Source organism: Psittacula echo (assembly GCF_963264785.1).
Source record: "Psittacula echo genome assembly, chromosome: 10".
Taxonomy (NCBI): domain Eukaryota; kingdom Metazoa; phylum Chordata; class Aves; order Psittaciformes; family Psittacidae; genus Psittacula; species Psittacula echo.
The window spans coordinates 6,258,711-6,283,138 of record NC_137741.1 but is presented as its reverse complement, the minus strand read 5'-3'; the positions used below and the strand labels follow the sequence as shown (position 1 = coordinate 6,283,138).

General features: G+C 40.8%; 1 protein-coding gene across 2 annotated transcripts in view; it reads right to left on the bottom strand.

Annotated features, from left to right (window-relative positions):
* Positions 1-12,893: 12,893 nt before the first annotated feature.
* Positions 12,894-24,428, bottom strand: part of OTUD7A (OTU deubiquitinase 7A) — a gene marked incomplete at both ends in the record, with an annotated part of 42,306 nt that continues 30,771 nt past the window's right edge. Inside the window, 5 exons of one of the 2 annotated variants that reach the window (XM_080626637.1) lie at positions 12,894-14,327; positions 16,241-16,325; positions 16,572-16,686; positions 21,663-21,812; positions 23,651-23,778. In XM_080626637.1, coding sequence (XP_080482763.1) covers positions 12,894-14,327; positions 16,241-16,325; positions 16,572-16,686; positions 21,663-21,812; positions 23,651-23,778 — 1,912 coding nt within the window. The remainder of the gene's footprint in view (positions 14,328-16,240; positions 16,326-16,571; positions 16,687-21,662; positions 21,813-23,650; positions 23,779-24,428) is intronic. The other variant, XM_080626638.1, reaches the window with a different exon arrangement.

Genomic DNA, 24,428 nt, shown 5'->3' with positions numbered 1-24,428 from the left:
AATTAATCCTGCAAAGCGTTGGTTACTGTATTAAATCCCAGCGTCCTGGGTTCACCTGTAACAGTTATTTTTCTCCTTCCTAGTAGCTGGTACAGTGCTGTGTTTTGGCTTTAGTCTGAGAACAACGCTAATAACACACTGATGTTTTAGTTGTTTCTCAGTAGCACTTGCCCTGATGAAGGACTTTTCAGTCTCTCATGCTCTGCCAGTGAGGAGGGGCACAAGAAGCTGGGAGGAAGCAGAGACAGGACACTTGACCCAAACTAGCCAAAGGGGTATTCCATACCATAGCACATCATGCCCAGTATAGAAACTGGGGGGGAGCTACCTGGAATACCGTGTAGAAAACGAGAAGTCAGTAACAGATTTTACAACTGATGCTGATACCAAATTAAACTCATGATTCTTCTCTGTTCACATAAATTATGGCATTTGAACATTACCCATAAGCACCTAAGTAGTAAATATACCCACATATGTAATAATTAAAATGCATTAACTGAGTCCTAAACTAGTCACTGCCATTTGCTCCACTTCCTACTCACTTGAACAATCATTAAGTTAATTAATTAACCATTAGTTCATTATTACAATTGGCAGATGAAGTCTAATTAATTTTACTTAAAAACCCGCAACATCCCTTGAATTACAGTACCATGACTTACATGCAGTTGAATCTTGCACAAGAGGTATGGATGCTCAGGTCTGCCTTGCTTTCATTTCAGTTCCTCCAACAGTTTTCAACTTTAGTGAGCACCCTGCAGATGATTTGCTGTAGAATGAAGAAGGTAAATTCAGTATTAGTGTGCGCAGCACTGAGAACCATGGCTTTTTTACTCGGATGGTTCTATGACCTTCTTGAGGGAGCAGGATGATGGGACATTTATCTGTGCAGAAAAACAGTATTTTTACCTTGCAAGTGTAACATGGGGCACAACAGAGTGAGACTAGGAATTCTTTAGGCATCTCTCCACCCCCAGGAGCTCAGTTAGCAATATATGCTATTACAAATAAGCATCTATCACCACGTTTCTATGCTGTGGTATGTGATACCAACACCGTTTCCTGCATCCCCACAGCGTGAGATGAGTAGATGGTTGTTAACTGGTACCGGTTGTCCAGGGGCAACTGTAGTGTGGGTTAATGCAGTGAGCAAGCCCTCAGAGGAGGAGGGTCACCCCAAGCAGAGCCATTTGACAGGGTGACCCAAAGGAGTCATTGCTTACTAACACCGATTTCCCTCTTTGATACTTTTAATAAGAGAGATTAGCAACAAGCAGCATAAACTGAAATGCTGTTTTCCAAACTTGTGGATTGACTGTACACTCATTCATGATAGTTCTGAGCACACCATGAAAGGGAAACAAATCTCTAAAACAAGTTGAGGGAATCCAAATGTTCAGATCTTGGCCAGGATGCCCTCTGGGGAGGCCAACCAATGTTTGATTTCAGCAAGTAAAGCCTTGTGTTGCTTTAATGTCCTTCCCCCTAGGGAAGTCTTTACGTGTTTTCTTAAGTGTAAATTTCAGTTCTTCAAGCAACTCTGCCCTATGTTTTCCTGAAGCTCTCCTGGAGTTGATAAAGCTCTAGAAGGATTCAGGAGTCTGATCATATTAAACAAATTGTATGATTGTGGTCTTTAAATCAAAACAAAGAGAGTGCTCAAGAATTATTTCACGTGCCACTGCAATAAAGATAAAATAATTCCAGTATCAATCAGCCAGGCAGATAAGTTTAATACTACAATGTCCTTCTGTTTAAGAACCATATTCCTAGAAACTAACCATGCCACTTAAGAAAACTCTAGCAAATGCAGAGATTTGAGCAAGCCCATAACCTCCAGAGTTAGGTATGCTGACCCTTAGCTTCTTTTCTGTCTCTATGTACAGCATCATGAAGAAAGGAAGAAAGAAGGCCTAACGGTGGGTTGCCATATTAGTAGATTGATACCTTGGAGATCTGCAGAACAGGTAGCCATATTTATATTTAAATTATAATTAATGTTTATGTTGTAGAAATAGGCCCCTTCAAACATTTTTAGATTACTTGAAAAGATTAGAAGTTTATCTGATAAGTAATTCATTACCAATCCAATGTCTCAAGAGAGGCCTAGCCCCACACTGAGTTTTATCAGTCACCAGGAGAAGGTGATTGAAAGAATTATTAATAACATTAGAAGATTAAATGATTGGATGCTAGTACAGAGTAATGTGGATTGCTTAGTAAACTAGGTACAAACAAACCAAGCTTGCTTGATACTATCAGAATTAACTCAGGTATTTAGGAAAACAGCTTGGCTATACTCACCAGATGGAAGACTCCAGCTCATGAAGCAAGGACTCTGAAAAATACTAGGTAGAAGGGCAAGGAATTAGAGTTCCTTGTACATCTTGTGGCCAGAAAGACTAAAGATGAATAAGTATACAATAATTTCAGTTAGGAAATAAACTTGTGCTGACACACAGACACTATCAGTTCTTATATAGAATCAACCTAGTTCAGAAGAGAGGCTGTCTAATAGTCTGCAGCAGGATCTGAGTGAGTTAATTCTTGTTGGAGCTGAAGTGTTTTTCACAAAAAGCTTTCAGTCTCATTCAGATATTTCCAGATCAAGGGAGATGTTAAAAGGCCAGAGGAGACTTGAAGCACAAGCATGAGAAAAACTGCATTCCAGAAGCTGCAAATAAACCTTTGCAACAGCCTTAGGAAGCACAATCTGCTTACCCTAACACAAAGGTCAAGGGATGGCCCCATCAGTGAGTACAAGCAATTCAAGGAGAAATACAGAGAACTCAGAAATGAAACGAGATCTAAGGGCAGAAACTGGAGTTACTTACCACATGTAGGATGATTTCTGCAGCCCTGGGGTGTTCTCTCAAAAACCACTGCAGTTCAAACATAGCTGTTTGCAGATATCCTGTCCACTGCCTGTTCACAGATGCCCTGAGGACGGTCACAGTGACAATTACAGCCCAGGCTGTACAGCAGCACAGTGGCTTGGCAGCACTGTACTCCTGCACAGAGGAGCCTTGTGCCTTTGGAGCCTGGGAACTAGGAATACTCTGTGGAAATGAAAGCTGAGCAGGCCTGGCAGTGCCTGATTGTTGGCCTTTGCCTCAGATTGTCAGCATTACCCAATTGATCCAAATTAACCTTGAAATCAATTCGAGTGAACTCTGTGGCAGCAGAACGAAAACTTGTGATGAACCAATTAACCTCCCTGGGTGTGCAGCATGCTCCTGGGGCCCGGTTTCTTTTCTAGGCTTTAGTGTTTCCCCAGCACACACTGAGGAGAGCACACAGAGACCACAAATAAGAATTCAAGCATACGGATACTTTAGAAATAAGTTAATTTTATTGAATAGGCATTATAGCTTCTCTCTCTTTCAAATAATGGAGAAGCCAATTCACACAGATTACAGAGCTATCAGTTACTTTGAGTAATCTTTCATAAAAGAAAGAAATTAAATACAGTTCTGCTATAAAAAGTGCAACAGTTGTAACTGGAAGTTTTTCAAAACAAAAGCAAGTTTTACTACCTATTGCAAAAATTGGTTTAGTGCTTTAATACTTTACAAAGTAACAATCCAACTGCTAAAAACAGCTCTTGCACATCATCTTTGTCAGAGTATGGATCAGATTAAAAATGACATTTAAACTGAATTTGAATGAGACCTGCATGTAGAAAAGGTTCTCAAGAATTCACACTTCACAACAAAAAAAATCAGTATCCTTCAACATTAATTAATGCTCCTGTTTCTTTTGAACAATGGATTTAAACACAATATGGCAGTCATCTTAACAATGATCAACTGTTTTGTTTGCAGACGGAAGGGACTGCAACCAATCGTGTCTTTAAATTATGAATAGGGAAGGGAATGGGAAAAGAGAAATCCACTCCTTTCATACAGGATAAAAGTTTTGCATGAAAATGGTCAAACAGAGAAACCTGAAGTCACTCCAGCTGTAAATAAATTTACGATATTTCTATTGTTTACTGAATTCTTAAATCAATCTCTGCTAAATTTGTGTAAATTTATAGAAGACAACAAGAAACTCAAATCCTGACTCTGAAAAATGAAGGTGGTAAAACTCACAAGAACTTGAATTCTTAGCCAGCAGAAATCACCCACACTTACTTTATTCCTTACTAACATTTATTTAAGCTGGTGAGAGCCAAGCACTCCCTCTCCTTGGATTCTTACCTGAAGTCTGAATTTCATCTATGGTACATTTCTGCACTCTAAAGAATGCAGAACTTGCTGGGTTACTAGAAAGAGACACATCACCTATCCTGATTTCTTAAAACTTCATATAATAAGCTTTGGTTAGAATTGAGCAGAGACCCTCAGTTAATGAGCAAATGAACTTCTATAAACTAAGGGTGTGACATCTCCGTTATTTTAATTTATGTTTGGGGAGACAAACCACTCTGCATGCAATCTGAACTGAGAAAGCCACATCTTCTGTACTGGAAAATCTACCCCAAGCTTTAAGGGCAAAGAGCTTTAGAATTTGTCTAAGCATGTAGAAGATGAAAGGAAAAATGTCAGCCATAGAAATAAAAAAGATGTACAAATGACTTGGGGAGGGCATATTATACAACAGTAATCATAAAGTTATGATGAATTAGCTACATGTACCTTTTCGGTATAATAATTCAAGCTGTCCTTCAAAATTTGTCCGTATCTGAGAGGCATTAGGTTTTCACACCACAGAATCGTGTAACCAAAAAGATAAAGCACACTGACTGGCAGAAATACATGTAAACAGCATTAATATTTTCAATGGTTCTTTCCACTTTTCCATACAAAAATGTTAGTGACAAGAATCCACGAGGAAGAACGAGGCCTTCCAAGGAGAACAAAGTCTTTCAGCCACACAACAGTCAACTTCAAGGATTATGGAAAGTTTGTAACAGTATTTTATGTCTTAAAATTGAATGTGAAATAAAGCTCTAGACAGATTCCAATGAGAAAACAAGAGTTTTACACAGATCTGAAACCTGCTTCACTAGCAGGGTAGGAGCTTGGAAAGATACAGGAGGAATTACTCCTTCCTAGGACAGAGCACAAACCTGATCTAGGTCACTGGGATACAGCTTTGTACCAAACTCTCAAAGCTGGCCTGGAATACTATGGTTGGCAACTCCTAGCTGCTGAGGTCTAAGTAGCTCATTACATTCATTATTTAATCTAGGCTTAAATCCTGTTTGTTCTCCTTGGTTTATGGATCATGTGCATGCAAAGCTCTGAGCAGCTCCGAGGGAAAAGCATTTTTTGTACTGTACACACACTATGTGCAGCATACAAAGACTGTATTTACAGTACTCAATCTTGCGCAAATAAACAATAAAATCACTAATTTCTGTTAGTATTAAAACATAAGTGCATACACTTTGCAAAGTTGAGTGACGAGAGTGCTTCTATCATGCCTGCATGGCTGTGTTTCAGTTCATACCTGATTGCACGCCCATTAAAAGGAGATGCAGGGCATTCTCTGAGCTTGAGGTGCCATGTTTTGCTGCTACAGCTCCTGCATATTTTAATGAAAAGCATGGGGAAGAGGCTTGGTTACTTAAAACTGGAGGCAAATGACAACAAGGCAGTGTTCCACTTCATCTTTACTGAAAAGATGCTGCTCTGACACCATGGGCCAGCATGAACTGTATGTGTTTTAAAGGCAAGAATGATCAGACTGGCTCTGTTCTGGCTAGTTTGGCCATGGCTTGCAGGCTCCTGATACACTGTCAGGCTTCATCAGACAAAGCTCCTGTGCCGAAGGGTTCTAATTACATGGCAAAGCAGCCTCACAGGATTTAAACAGGCAGCTTTTACCTCTCCGCTTGCCTGAGAGGGAAAGTGTAACTCCAGGATCATTCCATTTTCATGTTTATATTGATTTTACACGTGAACAAAGGAAGAACTGGGTCACTACCACACAAGCTTATTCTTTAAACTCCCCCCTCCCTTTTTATAAAAGGCCCAGCATTTGAAAGGGACAAAATGGAAATTAAATACACAACTCACACATAGGATTTAGGCACTCTTTAGTTCTAACATGGGATCTTATTTGTGCAGGCTCAGAGGATTCTGCCACTAGAGTATAATTTACTTAGTTTAAGAAGGAAAGAAAACTTGATGGTTTTCTCCCCCTCCTTCCCCAAGAGCAAACCTCTGCGACACAGCCAGAGATTACATTCAGTGCAGATATGAATAGCAAACCAGCATTTCCGTGTTCCCAGAATACAGGAAGAGCTATAGAATTTCCAGTCTTGACAGGAAATAGTTTTTGATACATTTTAACTATTTTCCCTCTTTTTAATATTTTGGTGACATGGTTACTGTGTTAGTTACCATAATAATCTCTCTATTTTTACCCTCATCCTCTCTTTTGGTGGAGGTTTCCTGACACTTATCAAGTAATTACAATTTCTTAAAGAAACCTTTCTTTTAAGATCAGACGTTACTCAGATGCCTGTGCATACAGTTCTGCAGACCACAGCAGGCTAGGGTGTTTTACAGTCATGGTTAAACGAGGAAGTGGGACAGAGGCTGCATCCAGTTAAGTGACTCTCAGTCCCCAGAGAGTCATCCTTTTAAGGCTGTTTGGAACATGGTGGCTTCTACCCATATCGCATGTTCCACAGTGCAAATGTGCATCAGCCATTTCAATTCTCTTGGTGCAGTGCATGCATTCAGGTAATGGGAGATAAAACAGCAATCAGAACAGCATATTCACTTGAGAGGCAAGAAACCCAACCAAACAAACCAGAGTGATCATTACAGCCAAGAAAAAAAGGCCTTGTATCCCTCCAAAATCAGTGGAATACACTAGCCCTGTTAAGAATGCAACAGTTAAATGGACAATTATATGGTGTTTTGGTACAAGGCAAGTCTCTTCACACTCAATCACTTTATGAGTAAGTCCAATTACTTCTTCAGACATGGAAAACTGCTAAAGAGAAAATGTAAATTCCATGGACTGAAAAGAACTGTAGACCAATAAAGAAAAGACCCAAACACACACTATAGAAATGCACACTTGGTTTTCCAAAACCAAGAAAGAGCTTTTGCTCCCACAGAAATTGATGCTCAGTATATCTTAAAACCAGCCTCTCTATTAGGAGAAACCTAGATGCAGAACTTTCATGTTGGGCACCAGGATTTGATCATTTTGGTTGCAGTACACACCTTAACAAACCAACCCCAACAAACTAAACCACAAAGGTTACAGGATTTTAAATCTTAACTTAACATATGCATTAGTTTGCAACATCTTTTTTGCACAGTTCACCAGTAACCGATACGTACAGTACAAAGAACTATGAAGAAATTAAATCTGAACACCTTAATCTGCAAGAAGCTAATGCATATTTGATACCTATTAAGACACAGTGTACCTGCCAATTAGAGGATGCCATTTCTATGATCTAGAGTGACTTTCTTCCCACAGGTGCTAAATGATTGCACTGGGTATTCCTTCTTGATGTTCATTGGGGAGGCATAATAAATCTCTGAGTCTGTTTTCAAAAAAGGCAAAGCAATTCTACTCCGACGGATTCTGGGTGTATCCTGAATGTCCCAAGTCAATCAATGTCTGTGCAGAAATGTTTCATTTGATAAGGAAACTTTCCAGATGAGTGTTTATTCAGAAGCTGCTTACAAAAGTGGCTATTGGCAGGGACTGGAAGGAAGCATGGAATTAAATAGGGAGGAATAGTGTTGTACCAAAATATATAAAGAAAAATTTAAAGCTTTTCAATTAAAAAAAAAGTGTATATTCAACTCGCATCTGCTACAGATGTGCACGACAGACAGCTAGAAACAACAAGTGCATTTACAAAGCTTTCTTTTCATGGGTAATTTCCACCAGCATTTCTGAAGGCAACCTACTGAAATGATGACCCTGTTTATAATAAAGGTGCAAACTATTGCTCTGTAGCGTATTTGGAAAATTATATAAAAATAATTTCTATATTACAATTTAAACTTGGCTTGTAGAATTCCAACATAATACAGCCTTAAATCTACAAACACAACATACTTACAAACACCTTTGTGTTGGTTTTCTCTCATTTTTAACAATATAGTATTTCAGTCATATACACTGGAAATTAATGTGCAAATTAAAATAGATGCTAGTGTCTGTTATTGAAATAATTTAAATTCTATGCTAAATACTGTTTGGTGATCCTCTGAACAAGCTGCCATACCTTAAAACAAATGCTCTTCAAACACACTGACAGGCACATAAAATACACTAAGCTGAAAAGCCATCTACAGTCAGCATCTGCTGATTTGCTTCTCTGAACCTATCTTTATTTTGGGTCATTGTGATTTCTATTAACATTTGGGTTTTTGCCTGTGCAAAACACTCCCAGTGTTGTCAGACCTTACTTCCTTATGAGGTTGTACTTTACTTTCACATCCATCTTGTAATATTTTGTGTTCATGAAGCACCTGATTTAAGGCCTCCACTGCTAATGGGATCCTGCTCACAGATTTCAGGACAACACATGGAGCCCAAAAAGGCTTCAGGCTTCCCTTTGCTCCTTAGGCAAAGTTCTCATCCATCCTCTCACTGGAAGAGGAAGGTCAGGCAGCCTGAGGGGAACCAGCACTGGCTGAAGGCTAACGCCTTGATCCTACAGATATGAACGCTGCTTCTTAAGAGTTAAGTTTTTGAAAACGACCAGTCTCCAGGATGTCAGGGAGACTTTCACATTGGGGAAGTTGAGCACCAGTGGAGCTGTTTCCAGAATCAGAGGGCAGTATTTTGTCAGATCTGTGCGGTTCATTTTTTGATATCTACGCATCCATCACATGAGAAGTAGATGACCCCGAATATGCCTCTATGTGCAAGGACTGGTGTTGCCTCAGCAGACTGCCTCCACCTGCAGTCCAGCGGTGCGCAAACCCGCGCTGAGCACATCTCCTCAATGCCTCGTGTGTCAGGGAACACTGCTCACACCATGAGATCTGCAACTGCAGAAACGACCACTGAACACTTCACTTGGCCTAGTTAGACTTGATGACAAAGAACAACACAAAACTTTCTAAGTGCAGCATCCTCCCTTCACTCATCCCATTAACATAACCTTTGACTTAGGAATATGGAACTAATTGCTAAAGACAGCAAGGTCACACACTGTATTTCCATTGCATTTATAAGGCTTAATGAACCATAATAACAAAAAGTTACTCAAATGTTCCAAAATCCAAAATATCTGAAGTTGCTTTGGATAACCTACACCACCTTCTGAATGAGCTGCTTGTTAGCCATGTGCTACAACTGACACCCGCATCTGACAAAGTACTTGCAAAGTCCAACACTTTAAATGGAACTTTAATATAAAGTGTGACTGAAACCCATTCTGTATACAGCATCCTCTGTTACAAACAGGCCTTTGTATCACAGTTTATGAACAAAGTAAAAAAAATTGCATAATAGGTGTAAAAGCCCATCTGAAATCAGAAGAATTGCACATTCACACATTAAAAAATTCCAGCTTCCTCCAACCTAAACATCTCCTGGTGATTTTGGATCTGTTCTGGGAAGGTGGAGCCTTCCTAGGAGTGAGTCTGTACTGCTGAAATCCTGACAACAGTTGTAATTGTTAACTCGCTATCAAGGAGGCTGGGGGGGGAAGCACACACAAATGCAAAAGCATGCATGTGTATTGTGGCCACTTGAGCCAACAGCCGAGATGAACAGGGTCCTCCAGAAACAGAGCTGGGTTCTGGACTACGTGGTTAACTCTGATAAGCTCCTAGAGGCCTGAAGACTATTTGCTCTCACACCCAGCTTAGGAATGACACATCATCTTCCCGTGCTGGTGAATGCAACTCACGCGCAGTGGGGAATTCTCTTTGGAAAAAAACCAAAAAAGATAGGGATTTTCCTCTTACAGCCAGACCCTGATTTTAATGGGACTTTAATGGGCCTCTTCAGGAGGGGGCACTGCTTCTGCGCATCTGGACTGTTTAATAGCAACTATGGAATCGCTTTCAGACGGCTGCCACAAACCCCTCAGGAAGAAAAAAACCAAAACTCAGAGTATGACTTATCCAGAAAAATGACAACTACTGGGAAATGGTGGGTAGATTTTAACTGGCAAAGTGTGGTGTAGGCCTGCACCTTCCCTTCAACAGCACACTTTAAGGGACAAGAGAATAGTGGGATATTAGAAAATAAACCAGCAATATAGACCAGCAATATTAAGCAAATTAATTGAACATATACCAAGAAAAGGATTCTGAGGGAGCAGGCACAACTAAAAAGTGTTCTGTCAGTATTTCCTATAACACATAATCTAAAATGAGCCATCCAGTAGTGATAAATATCACAGGATCTAAGGGACTTGAGGCTAACAGCAAACACAAGCTCAGTGTCCTATTCAGACAAGCCTGTTGTTATTCAGAAGAGCAACTGTTCAAAATAATCTAACAAACAGGTACAATCTAGTCACTAATTTAGAGCAGAGGGATTTATCTAAATTCTGACCAGCTGCACACCTCTTTCTTTGGTGAGCAGTCGATATTAAAAACATTCTATAGAAACAACTCTGAAAAGTGGGAAACCACAAATTCTCACGGGAATTGCTTATTTTTACATTTGTGCTGTTACTTTTTTCCTAATTCAGAAAGGATACAACTGATGTAAATACCTGGGCTGGTGTAGCTTGTTGCTAATCTTCTGTTTCTTAAGCACAACTTCTTAAATATGTTTTTTCTTTATCCTATCATTTTTCTCAGTAACAAACACAATCAAGTATAGCTGATGTGGTTTAACATGATCCAGCTTGTTTCAGCATAATCTGCAATCACAGAACTTCCATGTAATCACAAGTTGTCCAAGACAAGGGGTTAGAATGTGCTTACCTTAAGGACAGAAGTCCCATGGAGTTTTAACCTCTCATTACTCATATGAGTATTTCCCTTTTGTGAAAGAATGCGAATTCAGTCACATTCAAGGTATGCTTGGTATACAACAAGAAATAAGAAGTACAGGTAATTCATGGAAGAGCTAACACGGCAAAGACTGGGACTTTCCAGGAGTGGCTATTTAATAAACTTATTTTGCAACTATTCTTTAAACCCCCCATTCAGCAAAATAACTAAAGATATGGTCAATTTTCAGTAGATGCGAGCTCCACAGATTTCAGTGGGACATCATCACAAGCTTACATGCTCCCTGAAAACCAGCACATGTCGGCCTAAGTTTTGTATCTCGTTCCACAGACTACTTCAGGCTTGGCTTCAAGGCTAACTGGGATTAACTGTACACAAGTGAAATAGTGCCACCCTTGGCAAGAGTAAAAACTGGGGTACAGCAGAAAAGAATCAGAAACAAAGACTCTTTGGCAAAGAACCTTTCCTGTCCAAGCCAGAAAAGTGCTAGTCCATCATGAGTAAGGGAGAACTCACGTTCTGCACCTTCAGGAGGCAGAGTAGGCAGTCTGAAAGGCAGCACATGAACCAGCTGTGGAAAATGAGCTCTCTGTGTAGAGTAAAAGAGCCACAGCTTACAGCTGTAATGACTACAGAGCTCTTCTTACTATACTATGCCAGCTGATGGTGGAGGGCTGCAAAAATGGCTAGTACTATATTCAATAGAACTTCTCAGGGTCACACATCTACTTTAACAGTATTTGTGGTGTTTGCTTCAAAGCACTGTTTCTATTTTCAATAGTATTGCAAATACTTATGGAAATATCTGGATATCAGACCTGTGCAAACCTGTGCTAGGAGCTGCCAGTCACACTGGACGTATTCTACGGACAACTTGTCACCTCCTGGGGAGTATGCAGCTCACTCCAGAAGAAGGCTCAAAAAGAGGTGGAGCCAACATAAAGCCTCAGGAGTAGTCAGGTTCACAGTAACTGTCACAGTTATGTTGAGAAAGGAATGAACAAACGATTAAATTCATGCAATGGCTAGGGGAATCAATTGATGCAATACATTTGATTTGACAAGCAGTTCATTCAGCTCTAAAATGATCCTCAATTTCCCAGCTAATTATCACATTTTCCAAGTCTAATATAATAATATTTGAATTTTACTTTTACATTTCTCTCCATTTTAACAGCAATGAAAATACTGCTGAAATTCAGGCAACCAAAACTCCACTATGTGAGGGGGTCTGGTGGTGTGAAGTCTTGCAAATCATAATATAAAGCCTGTTTAAAAATTCAGTACAAATAAAAGTGGCTCAAATCTACTTTTCTTTTTTAATTGGAAATATACAAATAAGTGGTAAAAACTTAAAATTAGGAAGAGCTACAGCCCTCCTGAATTCAGGCCTTTCACTCCCATTTGCCCAGCATCTTTCCATTCCAGACTGAAGCGAGTACAAACGTTAGTAGCAATGCAGTATGCTGCCGTGTTAAAAATGTGCAGTATGCAAATCACTACTGTCCTAAAAAAAAGAAAATAGGCTATGAAAGATTTAGGTTTTGCAGAGGGAAAAATACTCTTGTAATAGCTATAGAACTTCATCTGTCTGCCAGGCAGATACTACCCTACTACAACACCACATCTCCGGTATTATGACTTTCCCCAATCATTCTACTACCTGAGTGATGTCAGTGTAAATTCAGGCACCATTAGTAAATTTTTGACCAAACATATACACAGCACTGACAAAGGAGTAAACAACCCTTCAGCTTACCAGTACATGTAAAAAAGACACTGACAAAATGGAAAATAATATTTTTGTTTTTATGATAAATTAATCCTATCATTTCCTCATTGCCCCAGAAAAGCGAAAAGCTAGATGCTATTTACTTATCAATCCTTTATTCTTTTTGTAAGGATTCCTTCTGCTGCCATTCCACACTGTTTACTTTGTAAGTAAGAAAATGGTAAAACTAGGTAGTCATGGGAGCATCCTCAATGCCTGTGTCCCTTGTTTTCTCTCTCCCTGCGCTTTAACTCCTCTTTGTAGCAGTATGAACAGTAATTTTCAGTCTCAGGACGACCATAGAAGGAACAGTTCTCCTTCTTACAGCGGTTCTGCTGGATGGAATATATTGGGCAAACTGTGCTTCTGCCTTGATTTTTATCATTGTTCAACCAGGTCTGTGGAGCATCCTCATCAGCATATTCTAAGCAGTCTCTAATATCACCAGTATTGAACCCATTTGTGTATGTCTGAGACTTGTGTTCAGTAGGCATGGCATAGCTCAGCGATTCCACCGTGTTCACCGTGCGGATACCAGATATCCGGGCTGGGCTATAGCTCTGAGAAGACAGCGATCTGTTCTGTTGGGGATAGGTGGCACAGGTCTTTAATGTGCCAACCACTGGCTTGTAGGTATCATCTTGGAAGCTCGATGGCTTGGAGTTGACATCATGCAAATGGATGACACTTTGCCTTTGGACAGGTGGTGTATGGCTATAGTGTGCAGACACTGGAATGGGTCCACTTTTCTTAGCACCGTTACTTGGTGAAGAAAATGACCCAGGAGTGGGGCTAGTGCGGTCTTTAAATTTTAAAACCAGCTGAGTTGTATGGCTTTGAGGCAAGACGGGTGATGCCCTATCCTGAGGAGATGCTTCTGATTTTTCTTTCGAATATGCTTCTGGCTCCAGTTTCCTACTAGATGACCCATTCAGTGCAGCCTTTTTCTCAGCATCCTTTCTTTTCTGTTCCTGTTCTGCATTGAAACGTTCCTGTGCACTGGTCAGGTAGTAGCCTATCATCTCCTCGTGGAACTGATGCCTGTGACTGGTCAAAAGAAGGCCAGCAAAAATGAACTTCCGTTCCCCCTGCATGGCAGCTCTCAGAATATTGAGGCTGAGTTTCACGTCAGTGCTGTATTTCCACGGGTCAGCCTGCTTGTCAGGGAAGGATTTAGCGTTCGTCTTTTCAATGGGTGAGTTGCTTGCTCTGTCTGTCGGGGATGGAGTGGTCTTTTCAGATGGAGAAGTGCTCGCAGACTGTCCAGACTCCTCTTTGCTCCCTTTTCGAGACTTGGATTTCTTCTCTTTGACTTTCTCTACTGCATCGCCATTTTTTCCATTCCCTGAATTGGCTCTGCTCATTTTGCCATGAACCAGGCCTCCAAGACCACCCATATTCTTTTTCAATTTAATTCCCAGGGTTTTACTGAGGCTTCCTATTTTATTGGCAACTGAATCCGTCCTGGTTTTGTCTTTATCTTTCCTCTGCTTGTCCTTTTCTTTTTCTTTACTGTTTTTGCCATTATTGCCATTGGAATTACTACAGATGGAATCTCGGTCCGAGTCCATTGAGTCAGCCAGAGACTGAACATCTTCCCCAGCTGAAGCTGTAGGGGATTCTGGTTGAGCCAAAGGGGCCTGCTATGGAAAAGTAATTATAATTAGATACAGCAAGATCAGTTTCATACAGGGACTTGGTGCAAAAAAAACCCTAAACTCCCCCAGGTCCAGTATGTTTTTTGACATTAATTTAAAATGTACTCTTTGATTTATGCACTGACATTTTTAGCCTCTTTTCTTCATCAAATAAAGCTTATCTGGCTGTGCTATGTATCTTGCTTGTTCATACAGTAGCTTTTGGCTCATTTCAAGCACACTTGTACAAGAGAGGTTAGTCATGCAGAGGTTCTGTGCAAATCAGTGTCTGGGTGATGGAGAGATGTGAGTTAGTGCTCCTGCCGAGCAGGAGGCTGCAGCACAACCTCCCTACTTGTACTGACCAGCTGAGTGGCTGGACAGCACACAGGGATTGGCCACTCCATAGGAAGCATCTACAGTACAGGCTGCCTCAGCAAGCACAGAAAGAAACTGACAATATTGTCATGGAAGGGAGGAGAGGTTCTGCTGAAAGCTGTAAGTGCAATGCAGCACACAAACCTGTAAGCAGCAATATTTCATAATTCATCATGTTCAAAACAAGCTATTTAAGTTACTTTATTCATTGTTCAGGTCCCTGGTGCATGGGAGTCACAGGTATGATGCACCAGAGCTAAACATCTCGCCTGGAATATGAAACCTCAACAAGTAGACTGAGGAATGCTGTGAGGTGCCTTCATCCTTACTGCAAAGGTAATGCAAATAAAGCTCGTGTCAGAAGTCTGAGTTCCACTGAGTGTTTTATGTAAAACCCCCATATTTCTGGAAAACGCAGTAACGAGGATCCTAGGATAATTTAGAATGGGGCTGTGTTCATGTTCTCCTGCAAAACCTAGTCTTGCTTTCAAGCACCATGATGCTAAAATCTGCTAGAGAGAAATATGAAGCATTTAACTAACCATAATGAGGAAAACAAAAAAGGGAAAAAAAGCTTTGGAGATGTACAGAAATGCATGTCTGCTTCTTGTCCTTAACTTAAGTAACACTTAAGTGTTTGTTCTCTACCTCTATGGAATCCCTGACCACCCCACAAACCCATCTGGAGCAGAGCTGTTATCCCCACTTGGCAGAGGAGAAAATGAGTGCTAAAGTGACCTGATGATGCTCATGTGGCAAGTGCAAAGCAAGGAGAGGTAACGCAAGGTTCAGGCTCACAGTTTACAACTACAGGACCATTTTGGCTCTCCTTTTTCTGATGTGGTAGCTACCATCACAGAAACTGTAGAAAAATGGATTTTTCCTTTCTCGCAGCTTGTTAAATCCTTCCTCCTTCTGTGTTCTGTTTCTCCTTTCAAATCCCATCTGAGTAGGCTGTCTAAATCACCTCCATCCTCTCCTAGCAACCTTTTGCCTCCAACTAACCCCTCAATCAATTCAATGTAATTTGCAGAGAAATTTGCAGCTGAGTAGGTGCCAGCTGGGCATGGTTCTAAAACAGCTTTCTTAGAGTACCAGGCTCCAGTTCAGTGCCAGTCTGTGGCCTTTTGTCAGCCACTCTGAACTGGGAGCTGTCCAGGGGTGCAAATGTATTCTCAGAAGGAGAAAGGACCTGGATTGGTGACGTGACAGCGGCACTAGGAGAGCAAGCCAAAGTCCTGAGAAAACAATGGTGAGAAAAGGCTTTTCTGAACTACAGAGACTACTGAAATAAGTAACAGAAAGATTAAGCAAGAAAATACATTTTCAGAACAGAGTACCAGTTGCAACAAACTATACCAGCAATTCTGGTATTAAAACCAATAACCAGAAAAATCTATAAATCTGACTGCACTGACAGTGAGCCATGACCTGTCCCTGCTGCTGAGACACTGAGGTGTTTCCTGCAGTTGACCTCACACAACACCCTGCCCCTGCCTTGTATCCCTCATCTGGTTTAGACCGAGGCGGGTTCACCTTACCCGTGTCTCAGACGGTATGCGTATCCATGTTACATTCATATAGCTGTGCAGAAGATTAAGCTTTGCCTCAAGAGACAGAATCAAACTAAGGACGAAAAAAGAAGGAAACAATCAGTCAAAAAGCCTGAAAGAAAAAGCAACAGTTTTTAACAGGGGGAGATGCAACAGCAGCCTGAACTGTGACCATCAGCTGGAGACCCACCCATGTCTTCTCCCATGTCACCAGAGCACATGAATAAAGTTCTCTCTGGTGGCAGTTCTCCCAGTACTTCAATCAGGTACAGCTCAAGACATTTTACTGCTTAACACTAACGTTACAGAAAGGTCTTACTTGGCCAGTCTGGTGTTATCATTGTCATCTTTTCCCCACTCCCAGTCTTTCCCAGGATCGACCGCAAAGTGCAAAGGCAGCAACTTGTGTTCAGAGTCAGTCAGGGGGATCACCGCTGAAGTAGAGAAGAAACAAGGATTTGGGCAAGGGGAACGACCAAACCAAACCAGAAGAGATTCAGCTGTGAAAAGCAGTATAATGGGTTGAAGAAGGGCAGAATCTGAACGTGCTGCGGAACTGTCCCATCCAGAGCATCACAAGAGATTTATACCAGGCTCCATTTCCCTGGTTTGATGCTTGTGCAATAGAAAAGAAGAGGGGTAGGTTAATGCACTGATTGCTCCTGGAGTGAAGGACAGTCACCTGTGGAGGACGGGAGACCTCTGAGAAAGCAAAATCTCCATTTTGTAGTGCAGTTAACACTTCCTGGAGACAGAGCCATTAGTTACAGAAAGCAATAAAAAGCTGAAATATCCTGCCTGCCTGTCACATGGGTGCATATACTTGTTAATTATTCTGTTTTTTCAGTTTAGTTTTTGTTTTCAGTTTCTGTTTTCCACTGGCAAAGAAACAAAAATATACTGGTAACAGCATTAAGAAAACAAAGCAAAACACAGTAACAGTGATTTTGGACTGTGAATTACCATATGTGAGGAGCATAGATCAACATGCAGATGGGTTAAGAGGTCAGTCAGAGGCCGGGCTGTGAAGTATAGTGTAGTGAAAGACCATTACTGCTGCTACACCCCAGCAACACTGTCTAGCTGCTCTGGCTCTTCTGTCCTTTCCTCTCTCTGCTGGGGCTTGGCCTTCTGACACATCTCTTAATGACTCTGCTTTACACTCAGCAGGCAGGGGCTGCACTCTGATTTTAGTGTCTGCCATTCACTACCAGCAAGAAGTGAAGAGGAAACCACTGTCAGCTTTAATTAAAGCCAACAATTTGCTTCCATTTCATTAGGGGAAAAAAAAAACCAAAGACAAAAAGCTGTTGAGGGACTGGGTAGGATCCTGAGCACAGCTCATGATGCAGGTCACTGCGGCTCCTCTGACATCCATCAAGCAATTTCATTTTCTATACTAGAACCCCTAGGGACTCAGCCTGAGTATTCACTGCAGCAAAGCCAAGGGGCAAAGAAACCTGGGGGAGTCACCCAAACGTCATGGCACTGAAATACTGAAAACTTATTGGCTATATGCTCTTTATAAATCCTTTCTGCAGTTCAGACAGCATTGTTAAAACAAAGGCACAGCAGTTTTGGTTAAATATTGTTCCTCGCCTAGCAGAACACAGGAGATTTAATCTGCATTTTAGATTAACTCAGTATTCGGTTCACAGAGTCTGGCAACAACTGCAGAAAGTCAGTGTATTTGGTCGTCTTTGCAGATGGAAAATAAAAGGTCAAATCTCTACAAAACATTGCACCCTAGTGCTTATAGTGGGTAATTCTTGAAATAATTCTCCTCATATTAACTGCAAATGTCATATAGAACAGCTGGAGATCAGTCAGCTTTAGTTGCTGATACTGCTGTAAGATGCAAGCACAGAAATTCAAATTGTAAGAGAATTTAGCCCCTTAAAGAAACTCAGTGTGCATAAGTAGCAGGAATCTAACTCCACAGTTCAAAATACACTGTAAAGCGAGCTCCTGAAGCACAAGAACATAAAAAATGTGTAGCAGAGGTGACAACTGAATACACTTTTTAACACTCACTGGTTAATTTGAGGGCTTAACCTGCTCTCCAGTTGAAACCATGTTATTTGAAACAGTCTGCAAGTCCTAATGCCCGCGGATGGGACATGTCAAATGTTAACAGCAGTGATTTTGTCTATGGTAGTTTTAAGACACACACTGAGGACGTTGATGCTGCTCCTCAGCTGGGTGGATCGCCTTCTGTGCTGTGAAGTCACAGCGGGTCCCAGCACTCAGCTTCCTGCCTCATGAGTCATTATTAATCTTCTGTACAGAAGAACATTTTAACTATTTCTGAAAGCACCAGTAAAACAAAGTGCTGACACAGATCCTGACAGTGCTGCTAAAAACCACTACCACAGCTCTCACTGGTACTGCATGCTGGTGTGGGCAGCAATCTCACTGCAGACTGCCTGACTACGCAGGGAGGTGTGGGAAGCTCCACCTTCAATGCAGCATGCCTAGGGCAGTTGAGAGCTGGTCTTTATTTCCCATTAAAAAGTACAAAACACCTGCATATATACAGTCCGCAGGAATACAGAAGTATTTATAGATTTTTAATCAGATGTTGTGGATTTCAAAACAAAAGGGCCTTCAGTGATCACCAGAGTGCCAGCTATGTGCAGGTAAAAAGATGACATGGCAAAATGTGATTTAAATCCTCTCTAGACAAGAGGATGTTAGTATATTTTCTGTCCTGATATGCCAGAGCTGAACTTCAGGTGTTCACATCAGCATTTAATTGATCACAAGCATTTCAAAAGTACAGGACATACTGTCTCCTGCACAGGAGAGCTTCAACACGTATGTATGTGCATGCGGTATGTACATTAAGATAGCTTCAGCTGCTGCTCCTGACAGCCGGTTACATGGCTAGGGTATAAATACTCTAAGATATGAATGGCCTGGCTATCAGAGATGCTCCTTTTCAGTCACTGCAGCTCTAAGCATTCAGCTGCATTCAGACAGTTCACAACCTGACCATGTGGCACCTGTGCACTGCTTTCCACTCTCAACGACTGCTGCTCTCCCTTCCTCTGTGCTCAAGATGCCAACATCTCTGTGCTGGCAAGGTACAAAAATAAGCATTATTAGAGCATCCTTATGCCAACCTATTTCCTGTCACAGCATTTGAAGAACAACAGCAATGCTGTGGTTGCTGTCAGACTGCTGCAGTCTCTTAACAGCAGCTAGCTGAGCAGCTGAAAGCTAAAGCATTCCCTTCATCCCAGACTTAATGCCAAGTGCTCTCTGCTGCTCCACAGAATTGAAGCCTGGGTATTCAAGGCCTTGCAGTAAAACATGTAAAATTGGATCATATATAACAAATGTTATTTGGATTCAACAACCCTTGTAATTAACCTGGATTAATTTATACACAAAGAAAGCCAGTATTTAACATTCCCGATGCTGTGCTGGACATTTGGCAGCAGCTTTTTCTCCCCGGCATCATTCTTGTGCAGTTACAGATGTAGAAAAATCCTACAGAAAGACAGGTGCTAACCACAAGAAGCATATTTAACATTATTGCTGGCACTCGTGGTAGAAATCGAATATGTGACGTTGTTATCAAGCCCAAGCTCTTGGAGTGTGAAATGAAGAGTAACATTTGGCTTGTAATACTAGGAACGTTTCAGTAGGTGGCACCAAGGTGTACCGCCGAATACTTCAATACGTACTGAGGGCGGCTGAACATTAGCTCTCCTCACTGCCTCTTGTCAATCCTGTCACTTGGAGGATGCCACAGTAGCAAAAGGTTCGGTGGGTGGCAGTTACCCTATCTGCAAAGTTATTGTAGAGATAGTTTCGTTCTGTATATTCAAATTATTTACACCAGGCTCTTGCCAGACCTCTGATAATGAAGTATTGTATGAGGGCAGATTAACGTGCCTGAAACAAATGAGGTCACTGTCAGTCTACTGATGCTATTCTGATCCCAACTATTAGAAAGGAAGAAATGGACTCTGCCTACTACAGAAAATATCTTGTTTGACGACCAACAGAACTCAGACCTAAAAACGATCAAGACCAAAGACATGGAGGCATCTTCAACAAGATAACTCTACAATTTGTAACATACTCATATATACAGGAGTTGTTAAGGCTGCCGTTACAGTCCTGGCTGCAGTGTGTCATCAGCAACCATCACCAGTGAAATCATATCCTTAAAATGGCTCTCCTAAACTCTATCTTCATTCATACCACGTTATTGCATTAAAATGGCATGAATTTGCTTTGCAGACTTTCATTTCTCATGAGGTGTTCTGTATCATACCTCAGAGTACTGCTTTAGAAATGGCTCTTATGTGGAAAGCATTTTCCTCAGGGTTGCTTTCCTACAGATCAAGAGCTGGAAGGCAGCTGCAATGTCCCAGTGTATAATGCAAAGGCCAGACCTATTGCCAAGCACCTATCACAAGTCCCTGATACAGCTATGTGCCACTGAAGGGTTGGACTGGATTGATCTTCCTGTTAAGTATCTGACATCTAGATCAACCTTTTTCTTCATTTCTGTCTTGTGATTCAGTCTCCCCTTCACTAACACACCATTTACCAATATCACATGTAATGCTTTGTACAGTGTTTCCCAGCTCGCACAGCCTCACATAATAAACTCACTGCGCCTTGCAAGGCCGGCTTAATGAGAGGATTTGTACCTAAAAGCAAAACTCCACCCAATTTTTCTAAAGCCTCACAATGTTTTTTGGCAAAACTCTTTTCCCTTCCCCACAAAAGGAGCAAAGACAGCTAGGAGGTAACCTCACAGCTTGCTATTAGTAAGCAAACGGGTTTTCTAGGTAAGGGCAGTTATAGCTAGCTCTTAGGCTACTGATGGGGGAACAAATCCAGTCCCGAAGCTCTGGTTACTCCCAGTCCCAGATCCAGGAAGCTTAAATTTGACACAGAAATATCTAGTCAGATTTTGTCACTGTTCCAAAGTAAAACAGAAGGCAGCAAGGCAATAAGATAAAAACCACTTCAACTAAACATTTTAAATTGAGAAAAGTGCCTTCAGCATACCAGAAGAGGGATTTTTCAGTTACATGATTTTCAACAGTCACCTGACTTGACTAACAGTCCTCTAAACACTTTACTATCCCAAATTAACAAAGGCCTTTGAGAACCCAGGAGCACAGCAGGTAACTATGATCATACCTATTTACATATACGGAGCAGAGAAGAAAGGGTCAAGTGCCAAAGACAGACAGTGATAGCACAGGGATTAGGACTGAAGAGGAGTTCTTGTGATCAGACTGCTCAAACTCCTATGAATGCAGCAACAAAATTTAGAGGATATTTTTTTCCTTTCTGGCAGGTAAATACATCTACGGTAAAAGACAGTACTTTGTGCATGGTGTTCAATGTATACCCTTGGGTTGCTGTATTTATAGCATACCTTGTTCTCTCTGTTGATCTTTTTGTTCCATGGAAACAAGAGCAGAGAAATGGGCCTGATCATAGGCTAGCACAAGAGGTGAGCAATGGCATCTGTTAGGTAGAACTTCAAGTGGCAAATAAATTCCTCCAAATGGTATAGGTGCAAATGCTGTGAAGAAAAATGAGGGTTTGGGTTTTAAACTGTCAAAGAACAGACAATAGTGTTGGTTCTAATGTACGTAACAATTGTGCCACAGCATTTTCAGAGCTCCAGGGGAGCAGCCTCAAGTGGAGTAATTGATGCAGAAAACAGTCATAACAGCAGGTAAAATTTCAGTATGAAAACATCAGGAAATATACTGAGAAGAATGACAGAAACATTCTGTTCTGACATATATTCTCCTTGCTCTAATTGTTTATTAGTAAAGATATTAAGGTCTTACAACAAAATCCTGATGACTCTCACACATGTCTGCACCTTCCCATAACACTTGTAGGCAGAAGGACATTTTCTAATAGTCACCAGTAAATATACTACCAGTTCTTTTGGAAACATACTCTGCTCTGCCCTGCATTAACAGATTTCTGTGAGAAACATCACAAACGTGTTTACAGTCCACACACGTCACCACACATCATATATGTATGAATGTGTATATTATGTATTTATAATAATGATAAGATTCAAAGATTCTACAAGTAGAATTTGAATGGGATGCTGCATCTGTAGAGGCAAAGCTCTTTCCTTTAAAAGACCCTATGCTTGTTTATATACAAAAAGCATATGGAAAGCAGCAAGTTTGGGCAGGAAAATTCCCTCAACATGTTTGCTTCTGACCAATTATTTTTGCTTTTGCTGTCAAAATATGAATCCTTATTGCTGAAATACTCCCAAAATGAGCTTAAGAAAAAAACAGACGAAACAATGCCCTGTTTTTACTAGAGACTTTTTCTTTGAAGAGGTCTGCTGTGTCCAGACTTCAGGACAGAGAGCAGTATTGGTTTTGAGGCATACATCTACATCTTGGTGAGTCCTTCCAAATTTGAAAGAGTTATTATGCTTTTTGAAAACCTGTGCTTTGTACATGCAACAGTAATACCAAGGGAACTTGATGCTGATGGCCTATGAGGCCAACAGTGAGAAAACGCAGGAGTTATTGTGACAGAATCAGACTGGCCAAGGAGAAGAAAGTGTATCGAGGGTGAGAGACTTGTGTGCAACTTGGGATAGGAAGTTATGGGAAATGAAGCAATAGTGATCAAGCCTTTCAGAGAAGATAGACAGCAATCATGCAACCAGTAGCTGTAGTTCACAACTGGAAGGGAAACTGAAATTACCCTGCATTGTCCTGGGAAAGTAGATTTCTATGAACTCCATCACTAGTTCAACATTCCACTTCACTCAATCAAAAATCCCCCTTTAGTTAAGCAACCTACTACCATTCATTAGCATTCTGCTAGTTCATGGCAAAAAGTGAGAGAGATGAATTCAATCATCCAAGTCCTGCTCAGGCAGCTGTGTGCTCCACATCGGGATCTCACATTTGTGTACTTCCTTGTGCAAACTGAATAGAACACTCTGGAAACTTCAGAATGACAGGCTGTAAAGGCATTAGTAAAACCAAAAAGCTAAGATATACACATTCAAAATTAAATTATTCAAAGTCAAATTAGATTGATCTATGCAGAGATTTAAGGGGCACCAAAATAACATAGAAAATTAGAACCTTTTTAACCTACACCAGTAAAATTTAGTATGTTCTGTAATGTGGTGGTTATTTCGTTAAGAGTAAGGATATACAGAATAAACAGATATTCAGTGAGACTTACAAAGTTATCTGTATTTTTTACTTTCATCCAATAGAAATGGTTTATCATTCTGCTCTTTTCTTTCCCTCCAGAACAAAGCAGCAGCTATCCCATAAACACTCAGATGTGTTACAGCTGGGTCTTGTGTTTGTAATTCAATTGACACAGGTGTGTACATTTATAAAGACAAACTCTTACCTTCTCCCCCTGAGTCTCGTAACATGGTGTCTGCTACTACAACAATAGGTCTTCTCAAAATATGGGCTAAGACAAAAACATGGAACTCTTCTAAGCTCTCATAGACTGGATCTTCTGAATTGTCCACTCTGGAAGACACAGCATTGAAACTTTTTGAACCAGCTGGAACCAACCACTGAACCTTAAGTGAATCAATACATCACAGCAGCTATTTCTTCCTTGTCACTCATATTCCCATGCTTCTGAAACACATATTCCAGTTACTGAAATAGGTAACACTAGAAATTGAAAAGGAAAATGTATTTTTGGCAATAATAGCAACAGAGAAAATGTTTTCACTTGCAGATTCCACACTGGTTTAGTAGCTATCAAAATTCATTACTGTATGAACACAAGTACCTTATATGGTAGGAGAGCAGAACATAAAGCCCTATGGAGGACACTACGGTGAAAGCCAAGTCTTTTCTTTATCCTGGCCTTCTTCACGTCTGATGCAAACAGTTTATGAAACCACAAGAGAGAATGAAAACCCTTCTGTTTGATTCACCTAGCTGCAGCAGATACAGAGCACTTCAAGAATTGGACAGATAATGTTTCATCTGTAGATTCAAATATTTTATGGAGGACTATCTATACCAATTCCAGAAACCCTTTTTCTTCATGTATGAATGGACAAACACAATCAGTAGGTTTTAAATGCTGCCTTTTACTGAAGAGCTCACAAATGTGCAGTTACACACTTCACAGCTCAAAACATCTGACAGCAAGAGAGAAATTT